The 13,989-nt window shown below is 40.9% G+C and overlaps 1 protein-coding gene across 3 annotated transcripts in view; it reads left to right on the top strand.

Annotated features, from left to right (window-relative positions):
• LOC122928036 (solute carrier family 23 member 2-like) overlaps window positions 1-13,989 on the top strand; it is a 368,046-nt gene that overhangs the window by 103,312 nt on the left and 250,745 nt on the right. For all 3 annotated transcript variants that reach the window (XM_044280499.1, XM_044280501.1, XM_044280500.1), the window contains 2 exons: window positions 7,664-7,845; window positions 13,091-13,208. In XM_044280499.1, the coding sequence (XP_044136434.1) occupies window positions 7,664-7,845; window positions 13,091-13,208 (300 nt within the window). The remainder of the gene's footprint in view (window positions 1-7,663; window positions 7,846-13,090; window positions 13,209-13,989) is intronic.

The following is a 13,989-nucleotide window of genomic DNA, read 5'->3' as shown; positions in this document are numbered from 1 at the left end:
TTCATTTATTTGGGCAGTCATGGGGCCAAAACTGACCAAATAACTCAAGTATGAGATCAGCGTTACAGGTCGATGTTAGCATCAAGAAAAAGCACACTCCTTTTACACTGTCGCCAGCTGATTCCACATAGATGTCTACAGAACCTGTTCTATTAAATGCATATACAAGTAGAGCCCCCCGGACAGAGTGGAGAGGGTGTCAGCAGTAAGTTTGTGTTGATGTCACTATTTGCCCTTCCTCTGATACATCAGAACAAAAACCCACAAAAAACAGATCTCGTCTGTGGAGCATCCGACTTTACTCGGTCAGCATTTCCTTAAAAATATATCAGTATTGCTAATGCCAAAACAAACAGGAGTGGATGTAAAACAGAGATGACACGTGAATGGAATATTTACATGTCTTCTGTGTTTTGTACCCTCTCCTGCTTTTGGCTACCAAATAATAAGCCAAATCTGATGGGACCATACAGGCCTTACAGCTGCTACAGACAGGATCCGTTTGGCACCTCATTTTTCCTTCCTTCTTACAGATCAGAAGAAAGGTCAAATAAATGTTGATGTCAGCCAGGCTGAAAGGCAAAATAGTGGCCCAGTGATGAAGTGGGAAGGGTGGGAACAGCATGAGAAAACCACAGAGTGGACTTATGACATAGGGGGTGAGGTGGAAGCAGCATGAGGAGACCATAGAGTGACCCAATGACTGAGTCTGGAGGTGGCAGCAGCATGAGGAGCCCACAGAGTGGCATGACGATGAAAGATTGTGGAGGTGGCAGCAGCATGAAGAGGCCACAGAGTAGCACAACGACGAGAGATTGTGGAGGTGGCAGCAGCACGAGGAGGCACAGAGTGGCATGAAGACAAAGTTTGGAGGTGTCAGAAGCATGGGGAGGCCAGAGTAGCATGGCGATGAGAGATTGTGGAGGTGGAAGCAGCATGAGGAGGCCACAGAGTGGCACCACAACAAAGTATGGAGGGGTCAGCAGTATGAGGAGGCCACCGACTGGCACATTGACAGAGTATGCAGTTAGCAGCAGTATGAGGAGGCCACCAGTTGGCACAATTACAGAGTCTGGAGTTGGCAGCAGTATGAGGAGGCCGCCGAGTGGCACAATGACCGAGTCTGGAGGTGGTGGCAGCATCAGGAGGCCACAGAGTGGCACGACGATAAAAGATTGTGGAGGTGGCAGCAGCATGAGGAGGCCGAAGATTAGCATGACGACGAGAGATTGTGGAGGTGGCAGCAGCATGAGGAGACCACAGAGTGGCCCAATGACAGAGTGTGGAGGTGGCTGCAGCAGCAGGATCAGGAGGAGGCCACCAAGTGGCACAATGACAGAGTCTGGAGTTGGGAGCAGTATGAGGATGCCACCGAGTGGCACAATAACAGAGTATGGAGTTGGCAGCATCAGGTGGCGGCCACAGAGTGGCACAATGACAGAGTCTGAAGTTGGCAACAGCATGAGGAGACCACAGAGTGGCCCAATGATAGACTGTGGAGGTGGCGACAGCAGCAGCATCAGAAGGAGGCTACCGAGTAGCACAATGACAAGTCTGGAGTTGGTAGCAGCATTAGGAGGCCACAGAGTAGCATGACGACGAGAGATTGTGATGGTGGAAGCAGCATGAGGAGGCCACAGAGTGGCATGAAGACAAAGTGTGGTGGTGTCAGCAGCATGAGGGGGCCACAGAGTGGCATGAAGACAAAGTGTGGAGGTGTCAGCAGCATGAGGAGGCCACAGTAGCACGACGACGAGAGATTGTGGAGGTGGAATCAGCATGAAGAGGCTGTGGCATGTGGCACATTAACAGAGTATGGAGTTAGCAGCAGTATGAGGAGGCCACCGAGTGGCACAATGACAGAGTCTGGAGTTGGCAACAGCATGAGGAGACCACAGAGTGGCCCAATGACAGTTTGTAGAGGTGGCGACAGCAGCAGCATCAGAAGGAGGCCACCGAGTGGCAAAATGACAAGTCTGAAGTTGGCAGCAGCATGAGGAGACCACAAAGTGGCCCAGTGACAGAGTGTGGAGGTGGTGGCAGCAGCAGCATCTGGAGGAGGCCACAGAGTGGCACAATGACCGAGTCTGGAGGTGGCGACGGCAGCAGCATCAGGAGGATACCACAGAGTGGCAAGGTGACATAGTGTGGAGATGGCAGTAGCAGCATCAGGATACCACAGAGTGGCAAGGTGACATAGTGTGGAGATGGCAGTAGCAGCAGCATCAGGATACCACATATGGTGACACTGCATTTGTTGACACAGGGCTGTGGTGCCAACATTGGCACCCTGGCCACGCTTCACCTTCTTCCCACATATTCTACATATGGCCATGTTAACCTCCTCCGGCGGCTTAACAAAAAACTGCCACACCACTGATTAGGTGATTTTCCTCCTACAGTCCGCATTGACTGACTGCTTCCACCGCTGCTTTCTTAAACCCCTGCACCACTACTTCCCGGGCAGATAAGCTGTGACATTTGGCTCCCGACCTCCAACTGCTGCCACCCTGCTAACTCACAGCCATGCTTTCAACACATATAATCGCCAACGTGAACTGAGAATATATTTTTCTTTCTGTACTGAAATAGGCCACTAAACGCTTTCAACACATATAACCGCCGTAAACTGAGAATACATTTTTCTTTTTGTACTGAAATAGGCCACTAAACGCTTTCAACACATATAGCTGCACAAGTGAACTGAGAACTGTTGAATGGATTAGGCAGTGGCTGAGGGACAGACAACAGAGGGTTGTAGTCAATGGAGTATATTCAGACAAAGGTCTTGTTACCAGTGGGGTACCTCAGGGATCTGTTCTGGGACCCATATTGTTTAATATCTTTATCAGCGAAATTGCAGAAGGCCTCGATGGTAAGGTGTGTCTTTTTGCTGATGACACAAAGATTTGTAACAGGGTTGATGTTCCTGGAGGGATACACCAAATGGAAAAGGATTTAGCAAAACTAGAGGAATGGTCAAAAATCTGGCAACTAAAATTTAATGTTGATAAGTGCAAGATAATGCACCTGGGGCGTAAAAACCGAAGAGCAGAATATAAAATCAGTGATACAGTCCTAACCTCAGTATCTGAGGAAAGGGATTTAGGAGTCATTATTTCAGAAGACTTAAAGGTAGGCAGACAATGTCATAGAGCAGCAGGAAATGCTAGCAGAATGCTTGGGTGTATAGGGAGAGGCATTACCAGTAGAGAGAGGGAGGTGCTCATTCCGCTCTACAGAGCACTAGTGAGACCTCATTTGGAGTATTATGCACAGTACTGGAGACCATATCTCCAGAAGGATATTGATACTTTGGAGAGGGTTCAGAGAAGAGCTACTAAACTGGTACATGGATTGCAGGATAAAACTTCCCAGGAAAGATTAAAGGACCTTAACATGTATAGCTTGGAAGAAAGACGAGACAGAGGGGATATGATAGAAACTTTTAAATACATAAAGGGAATCAACAAGGTAAAAGAGGAGAGAATATTTAAAAGAAGAAAAACTGCTACAAGAGGACATAGTTTTAAATAAGAGGAGCAAAGGTTTAAAAGTAATATCAGGAAGTATTACTTTACTGAGAGAGTAGTGGATGCATGGAATAGCCTTCCTGCAGAAGTGGTAGCTGCAAATACTGTGAAGGAGTTTAAGCATGCATGGGATAGGCATAAGACCATCCTTCATATAAGATAGGGCCAAGGGCTATTCATAGTATTCAGTATATTGGGCAGACTAGATGTGCCAAATGGTTCTTATCTGCAGACACATTCTATGTTTCTATGAGAATATATTTTTCTATTTGTACTGAAATAGGCCAGTAAATGCTTTTAGCAGAAATGAATGGACCAGTAAAGTGCTTATATATTTTCCTTTCTGTACTGAAATACGCCACTAAATGCTTTCGCCACAAATAACTGCAACAGTGAAGTGTGTATATGTTTTTCTTTCTATACTGAAATTGGCCACTAAACGCTTTCAACACATATAACCGTCGATTTGAACTGAGAATATATTTATCTTTTTTTACTGAAACAAGCCACTAAACGCTTTCAACACATATAACCGCCGATGTGAACTGAGAATACATTTTTTTCTTTTTATACTGAAACATTTCAGAGGGATGCAGCACTCTTGAAATTGCTAAGATGTTGGGGTGTGATCACAGAACAATCAAATGTTTTGTTGAAAATAGTCAACAAGATCGCAAGACACCTGTTGAGAACAAAAGACGCAAATTAACTGCCAAAGATTTGAGTAAAATCAAATGTGAAGTGACCAGGAACCCATTATCCTCCAGTATTGTCATATTCCAGAACTGAAACCTCCCTTGAGTGTCCAGAAGTATGGGGTGTTCAGTGCTCATGGCCAAGGTAAGAAAGCCTGAAAACCCAAAACCACTGAATAAAACATGTCGCCAAGAAATAACTAAAGACTTATTTTTCAAAACTTTTATGGACTGATGAAACGAGAGTGGCTCTTAAAGGACCAGATAGATGGGCTTGTGCAGGGGTGGATTGTTCATAGACCCTACAGGGAAATTTTCCTGTGGGCCAATGACCAGGAAGGCCACCCAAGCCCTCCTGATGGTAGCAGGCAAGGTACATAATGATCTGATGCTCAATGGCCACAGGTGCCCTCCTGAACTCAATTTTATTACTATTCTCCTCCTCAGTGATACAGTTGAATTCAGTTGTGGCAAGGGCGGCAGTATTTTATGCTGCAACATGGTATTGCTGGTCAGGCCCTGCATACTTCTGTTGTCCATGCCTACTTTAGTTGGCATGTCTTCTATCAATTTGGACCTGTCTACAACATGCCGCCCCTGGGCTCGTGGCTGGATTAGTAACTGGCACAGAGTTCTAATTTGTCTCAGATGCCAGCAAGGTGGAGGTGGGGTACTGTTATGAGCTGGAAATATTAAAGATGAGCTACCTGGATGTTTTTCTGTCGAAGATGGACTCAAAATCAACTCTTAAATCTACTCCCAGTTTTTAGAAGACACTTTCTTCAAGCAGTGGTACAGGAAAAAGTCTGCATCTTTCAAGAAAGCCATGCTTTTTATGCAGGACAATGCTCCTTTACATGCATCGAAGTACTCAACTGCATTGCTAGCCAGAAGGCCTTAAAATAAAAAAATAAAAATTATGACATGTCCCCCTTCCTCACCTAACCTAAACCCTAATGAGAACTTGTGGGCTCTACTTACCCATGGGCAGCTCTTGACATTACTGGATGTAGAGAAAATGTCTGTGCCCTGTGCAATTCAGTGCAGGGCAAGGGGGAGCACTGGAGCGTGAAAAACTCCAATGCCCCACTCATTTATTGTTAATGAATACAGATCTGCTTGTGTCCGGGTTCAGTTCTGAACCTAGACAACCCCTTTTAAAGAGAGATTTACTGTGAGAGAAAACAGTACACATCTCTAAACAGTGTCTGGGAGGCTGTTGTTGCTGCTGCACAAAAAGTTGATCGTCAACAGAGTAAGAAACTGACAGACTCCATGGATGCAAGGCTTATGACTGTTATTCAAAAGAAGGGTGGCTATACTGGTCACTGATTTTATTTTATTTTTTGAAATGTCAGAAATGTTTATTTGTAAATTTTAAGTTGCTTATTATTCTCATTTCAAGGGTCCATTCACATGTCCGCATAATGGGATCGCACCCATGGCGCAATTTTATGGAACGGGTGCGGACCCATTCATTTTCAATGGGGCCGCAAAAGATGCAGACAACACACAGCACTTCCATTCCAGGCCCCACCAGAAAGTAGAGCATGTCATATTCTTGTCCACAGCCACGGGCAAGAATAGGCATTTCTAACATAGTGCCGACAATGTGTGGTCCGCAAAATGCGGAACCACATGGCCAGTGTTCATGTTTTGCGGATCTGCAATTTGCAGATTAAAATAAACAAGTGATATATAATTTAGTTACATAATAATTCTACATAAATTTAGTAGCCCAATAACTATGCACACATAGATTTTCTTCAAAAAAGGCAAAACCTCACTTTTACTTTCTTAAATATTCAGGTTTGAGGTTTATTAACATTTTGGATTGACTAACAGTTGTTCCATAATAAAATTAATACTCAGAAATTCAACTTCCCTAATAACTGTGTGTACAATGTACTGTTATCATGAGGATAACCTTCTAGATAATATCTTCTCCTTACAGCAGCAGTAAACAGACAATGGATTACCTCTCTTTTTAGAAGGCTTTATCATTTGTGTTTTCTTTCTGACAGAAGTGTTCTTTTAAGTCACATTTCACATCAAGTATGTGTTCTAGTAGAAGGTTTGGTTCCCAAATGCACTCCTCCCCACCGATGACACTGTCTAATAAATATATTCTCATCAGTCTGCTGAAAGTGGGAGATCTCTGAGGTATATTGTAACATTGTCACCAATTTAATTATATAATCATTTATGTTATTTTCACAGTACTTTTACCTTTTGGCCTTATGTGGCTCCAATCCATGGTGCTCAGTTAAAGGGGTTGTCCAAGTTATATTTATTGATGACCTATCCTCAGGATAGGTCATCAATATCAGATCGGCGGGGGTCCGACACCCGGCACCCCCTCCGATCAGCTGTTTGAAGAGAAGGCGTGCGCGGTGTCAGCGCTGCCTCCTCTTCACTGTTTACCTTCTAGCCGTTGCATCTGCAGTGGTGAGCAGCTGTAATTACACCCAAGCCGTCCCATTCATTTCAATATGAAGGCTTGGGTGTAATTACACCTGCTCACCACTACAGATGCAACGGCTAGAAGGTAAACAGTGAAGAGGAGGCAGCACTGACACCGCGCACGCCTTCTCTTCAAACAGCTGATCGTAGGGGGTGCCGGGTGTTGGACCCCCGCCGAGCTGATATTGATGACCTATCCTGAGGATAGGTCATCAATAAATATAACTTGGACAACCCCTTTAAGTGTCGAATGTCAGGGAGGAAAGGGATGCAAATGAGCACTAAACAAGCTCTGCCTCTAATGCCACCAGATGTAAGGCAGCTATCCTATAAGTCAATGTTTAGCTCTTTAACTAAGCCTTGAGACATGACTTGGATATTAAATAAGCCAGCACCTCATCTGCAGACAGCTTTTCTCAGGGTGATTGCCCCTCATCAGAGGAGAGAGTACTGGCTTGACTGGGTGAGAGGCCTGTAAGGGTTAGGGGGGTACTATCTCTCCTTAGGAAGAGAGCACCTTAATCAGCGTGAGGAGACTTATAGGCCATACATGCTCCTCTTAAATTCTGGGAGGAAAGGGATGCAAATGAGCTCTTAACAAGCTCTGCCTCTGATGCCACCAGATGTAAGTCAGCTATCCTATGTTATCATGTTCAATCATCAAGGTTTTCCTGTTTTCCCTGCACTTTTTAGATTGTTTAAATAAAATGTTCTACTTTCATCAGGTTATTATGCTGGGGACTACAATTGTTGAAGGAAGATTAGCTCTATAATATGTCATGCACTGAATCATGCCACATATGAGATTGGAGGCATAGGAACAGGAAGGCACCATGCAGTTCTATGGGTGCCCATTTATAGCTTAAGGTTTTCCCTATTAAAGAATTAGGAACCTGTTTAAATTGTGTGATGTGTGTATTAATTGATTTTTTACATAATCTGATAACGTAATTAATCATATTTGTTTTTCAGATTCAAGGTGCAATTGTCGTTGCTTCCTGTTTTCAAGTGTTCTTGGGCTTTTCTGGATTAATTGGACTTATATTGAGATTTATTGGACCTCTGTCTATCACACCAACTATTACACTTATAGGGCTGTCTTTATTTGGCGAGGCAGGAAAGAAATGTGGCACTCACTGGGGTATAGCTGTACTGTAAGTTCAGCAATTATAATAATCATATTAGATGTTAATATTCAATCTTTTATTTAATGACATTTAATTTAGCAGGTCATTTAATCTTCATTAGTATTAAATTGAGCTTTTCTCATTTCTAAGTGTATGGACCCATGTGGAGGAGCCAAATGACCAAGTGGCTGTCCCCTGGCCATCTGAATTCCACTCCATGGAAGCATACTCATAAGAGAACAGGCAGGCTATCTTTGCCCCCCAAAAAATCGAAGTATACGAATCTCAGTGACTTTGACAAATAGCAAATAGTCATGGTTAAACAATTGGGTCAGATTACCTCCAAAATGGCAGATCTTGTTGGGTGTTCCAGGCAGGCAATGGTTAGTACCTATCAAACTGGTCTAAGGAAGGCCAACTGGCAAACCAGCAACTGGGTCTTGTGTGTCCAAGGTTCACTTAATTTTAAAATTAGTCAGAGACTACTAATTGCCTCCTTTTAACATATGTTAACTTCCTATTTAAAACATAACTTTTATTATTGGTCACTAATATTGTCTTCTTAGAGCATTACTTTATTATTAAAACTCTCAGTTGTGTCCCCTCTATGTAACATTGTATCTAGACAGCACTGTGGTACTGTACTGCTACTTAGTAAATACTGGGAGGCTAGTAGCTGTGCGCCAGCTCTAGGCTCTCCCCTCAGACTTTCTATCCAGTTACTACTTATTTGGTATCATAGATTAACATTAGGGCTCACTATTGAATCTAAAATAACCTCAAGCACTGCAGTGGGAGCAGATAGGAAGTTAACATATGTTAAAAGGAGGCATTTAGTAGTCTCTGACTAATTGTAAAATTATTTCTTGAGCCTCTACATATGTTAGGGTCAAATTTTGCCAAAACAAGGTTCACTTATGCACAAGGGGAGCAAAAGCTACCTCATCTGGTCTGATCCCACAGAAGAGCTACTGTAGCACAAATTGCTGAAATTGTTGAAAGGGTATTCCTATTTTAGACATTGATGGCATATCACAAGAACCCACTTCTATTTCCAGAACGGGACCTCTGAAATGAAGGAGAGCACAGCTAAGACAGTGTTCAGCTTTTTTCAGAAGTCCCATAGTGGTGAATGTATGGCACACCTCACCATTCACCACTATGGGACTGCTGTAAATACTCGAGACAGCAGTCAGCTACTTTCTAAACGGAATAGCGGTGGGGGGCTGTGCATGCAGTGGAAGTGGCCTCTGTCAGCAGAATAATGTATCCTGCCACATTGCATAAATTGTCTAGGAGTGGTGTGAGAAACAGGACAAAACGTTCAGTGTGTTGATGTAATTTCAAGATGTTGCCTCCAAATTCTACAGATCTCAATAGGTGAGCAAGTCTTGCCTAGGGGACCTTTTATCATAATTTTGATTAACCTTTTAATTGTTATTGCCGATAGGGATATACATTATATTTCATGGTTCTAGATAGACACGGTTGTCCTGAAATGAAGCATACATTGTATGGTAAGATAATTTTATAACAATTGTGATAAATAGAAAGATAGATAGATAGACAGACTTTGCAAAAAAGAGGTAGCACTCCAAATGTGGTTCAATGCGTAGTGGACCCACTTATTCAACCACCTGCAACGTTTCAAACTTTTCAAAAAAAAAAAACTAATTGTATTGGGCTGAAACATCACAGCTAGGTGAAAAAATCAGGTCCACCACTGATTTGGAGTGCTGCCTCTTTTTTTGAAAAAATGATATTGTGAGATCAAGAACTGACGGTCTTGGAGAGATTGCACGCATCTTCACTATTTTTTTCTTTTTAGATAGATGATAGATAGTTAGACATAAAACAGGAAAAAGAAGAGTAAGCAAACTAATGTCTAAAAAACAGTCACATACCTCCAATAGAGGCAGACCATGCAACTGCTATGGGGCCTAGGGGGAGGTGGGCCTGGCACAGAACTTGTTCTCTTCCGCAGGTGAAATTTTTTTTTTTTTTAACCAGCCGCCACTAGAGAAGGCTTAACTCAAATACATTATTCTAGCTTCCATGACAGTTGTATTAATTCCTATTTACTCAGCTCCCCCTAGTGGTGGCTGCAGGCAAGCAACTACTCTTGTTATAGAAGAGAAGCAGGAGATTTATCTATGTATTTTATACCAGTTTTCTGGTTTAAATACATAGAGAAATATGATCATCAGAATGAGCACCATATATTTGAAGCACCTGTTCTACTTTTACCGACATAAAATGCAGATAAAGAGGGTGAGGCCAAAGGCAACTTTTGAATTAAAGTTTCTTCTGCATAGCCTGGGAGTGATTGACAAGCATACATTAGGAAACTAGATGCAGGGGGCCCATACTATGTTTTGCTATGGGGCCCTATGAGAGCTGTGTATGTCTCTGATAAGATCACAACAAGCTAAATCTTCTCAAACATTATAAAGATATATTTCAGTAGCAGACTCTATAAAAAAAACTAGAAGATCTGGAACAAAGATGGATGAACTGTCAGCGCATACTACAGATGCTGGAATCTTTAGGAAGGAACACTACTGTGATAAAATCATGATATAATAATAAACGGGAGTTAAAGAGGCCATAATAGGACATATTATTCATATAAGATTACACAGTATGAAACGTAAATCTGCAGCATATATTAGACATATATGTATATGTCTTATTGGTCTCTTTTTGCTCCTCTGTTATTATAATGCTGACATTTCCAATTTATTATAAAATGAATGATGAATGTTGCTGTCTATTTTTGGGGGCTATGCAATATGAAAAGAATGTATTATGTTGTATGGGAATAAGATTAAAGTGCACTTTTGGTTTAGAGATTCTTTTATTAAATATTATGAAATAATTCCCACCTAAACTGCTCTCTAATAAATTGTTAGTCGCTGAATGCTGCTTATTCCTATAAAATTCCCTAATATTTAATAAAAAGAGTTGCCAAAGTCCATAAGATTAGATTTTTAAGGGCTTTTTCTGATGAGTGATGTTAAACTCGTGTCTGCTAAGCCTAAAACGCTCCATGTGATGACTGCTTTTTGCGGACTGGACACTGCTCCTCTGAAACAAACACATAACATCAATAAGACCTATGACTGCTGTCAGTTCCTGCCTCATCGTGGGTCTACTGTATTGTACTCATGCCATGATGTGAATACAATACAATAGTATTAATTCACAGCATCTTAAGCCATTATAATGCTGTGAGTTCGGTCAGAGGAGCAGTGTTCGGTGTGGGAAATACGTCTAGAATAAAGACATTAATATGAAATTAGTTCAGAAATGAACAATAGGCCTGCCTTCTGGAATCAATATTGTCTGACTGCGTTCTCTTTGTCTTTTTCTGTCTGTATGGTGTCAGGATGTCATTCTTAATTTATGTATATTAAAAAAGCTGCTTTCATCTCTTTTACAGCATCTCTGAGCAACCCATGTGAAAAAGAGACCGTTGGAAAGATTTATGAAACTGTCTAAAAGGAATACTTTCTTCATTGCCCATAGCAACAAAGCACCACACAGCTGTCTCATAGTGCTCGAAAGCTGTGCTGTAAATGTTCCCACATTTTCATAAATCTGTCCTTGTGCACAGTCCATTTTTTTCATGCAACTATTGACTTTAATGGGTGAGCCTAGCATGAGTATTAGACCAAAGTAGTGCATGCTGTGATGTTGTCTGCACAACGGTCCATGCGGAAAAATCGGACATGTGAATCACCCCATTGACTATAATATCATACTTACCAACCTTGCAGTTGGTAAATTCAGAACAAATAGGCCCCACCCTGGGAACGGCCCAAAATCTGCAGGAGTACACACTTATGGTTGGGGTTTTCTCCCATTTTTGGCCGAGACAGCGCAAATGTTCAAGGACTGTCTCTGGAAATTATGGCCAGTACCTGCAAAATTGGGACTGTTGGCAACTATGTAAAGATCCAGTATTCAGTCTGGGTGCATATTAATTCTACACTGAAACAGCACACTACTACATAGGCCCATGCTATTGTAAGTGAATACAAAATTAGCATGAGTCAGCAGGCGAATAAAGAAAACGATTAGCACAAAATAAGTTTTTACTTCTCTTATACCAAAAATACTCTCTGAGGTAGAACAAAAGGTGATTAAAAAACAATTTTTCATCAACATAAAAACCGTGGAAGCCCAACCTTAAAACATTGCCCTTTTTTCAGCTTGGTTAGACAAGAAGAAGCTTAATGCATGGGATTAAAAGCAGACCTGACATGTTTAGTTTAGAAGGCTATAGCTACTAGAAGTTTTTTGATGGTTTAAATATTCTGATGGTCTACCATTTGTCAAATATATTTTAATCTAGTTGGAATGTACAATTCTCTGGAATTTTAAACGTAAAGAAACTGAGCTATGAACTCAGTTTTTGTCTTGACTGCTACTTGCCTACTACAGTTCAAACTTTTCATGATAGACAGCCATTTTCCTGGCTAAATATGATCACCCTGTCTTTATATACAGTGCTTTTGAAAAATCTTCAGACCCTGTCACTTTTTTCACATTTCACTCGATGAGAAAGCGGAAACATCATTTTAGAAATATTTGTAAATTTTTTAAAAAGGAAAAAAATATATGGAGTCGATTTTATCAAAACTAGTGTTTAGGAAAACCTTTTCAGCCAATCAGAGTGATCATTTCATTGAAAAAAAGAAAAGTTAGAGGCTGATTGGATGTTATGGGTAACTAATTCATTTTGCCTTTGCACAACTTTTGATAAATCCCTCCTATGAAACTTGGAATTTAACTTTGGAGTGCTCAAACCTCACTGGACAGAAGGTTTGCCTTCCAACAAGATAATGAACCTAAGTGTACAGTCAACACTGGAGTTGCTTTGTGAATGTCCTTGAGTGGCCCAGAGCCCTGACTTGGATCCAATCAAACATCTCTAGAGAATCCTGAAAAGGCTACTGAGCAAAGGGTCTGAATATTTATGTCAATACAATATTCAATTTTTTTTTCTTTTCAAGAAAACATTCTGTTTTCATTTTGTGATTATAGGGTACTGAGAGCAGAATGACGGGGGGAAACTAGATTTTTCATTTTTATTTTAGCACAAGGCCTCAACATAAGAAAAGTGAATTTAAGTACTGTATGTGCAAATGCTTTATGATCTCCTCAGCAAGTTTTGCATCAAATATTTAGTACATTTTGGGAAATATAGAAAACATATTGTAAATAACAACTCATGATATTTGTCTATTGATTTGCATTTATTTTGCAGAACCGTTGCCCTAATAATACTTTTCTCACAGTATTTGAGACATCTAGAGGTACCATTGATATCATGTAGCAAAGGAAAATGGAAAATCCGCAAGTATCCTGTTTTCAAGCTATTTCCAGTAAGTTATACATAAATACAAATAAGTTTGTATTATTTATTTAAGATGTTATACACTAAATTCAATATTATTCATATTATCTTGTCTCATATTCAGGGCATTCAACATAAATGCCACAATCTATTGTTTTATCAAATATTATGCAGGGCATTTACCAAAACCTAGTGTAAAAGAAATCTGGCTTAGTTGCCTATAGCAACCCATCAGATTCCACCTTTCATTTTCCAAAGGGGCTGTGATAAAGGAAATGTGGAATTGGATTGGTTGCTTTAAGCAACCAAGCCAGTTTTATTTTACACTAGGTTTCATAAATCTACCCCTATGTATTTAGGTGAATCACTAAGGAAAATCCTGTTGTAATAGCTAGAATATTATATATTTTAATGAGTCTATTAGTTAAATGCATACCCACCAGATATGCCAACACTTTTAATTATATTTTTATTTTATGAAGTAACATTGCAATTTTTTCATCTACAGTTTTATGCATGTGTATGTATCTCCATAGTAACAGTCAACAAACTCTCTGTAAATCTGATTCTGCAATCATACTTTCTTCTACCTGTTTCCTGGCTGTAGATAAAGGCTGCATAAACAAAATATTTTTATATTGTGGCAATGTGAACATTGAGGTGTTGTTTGCACCAGGAGCGTGTCACCAAGGGTCCTGGACTTGGTGGAGTAAAAGCCCTAGTCCAGGTGTCCACTAAAGTAGTTGGGGACACCATATAGATAGTGTAGCTGGTTCAGCTATTTCATGGCAGGCTTTTACTGGGAACAG

Source organism: Bufo gargarizans, chromosome 2 (assembly GCF_014858855.1).
Source record: "Bufo gargarizans isolate SCDJY-AF-19 chromosome 2, ASM1485885v1, whole genome shotgun sequence".
Lineage (NCBI taxonomy): Eukaryota > Metazoa > Chordata > Amphibia > Anura > Bufonidae > Bufo > Bufo gargarizans.
Note: the sequence above shows the minus strand (reverse complement) of the source record. Positions and strands in the feature narration are given on the sequence as shown.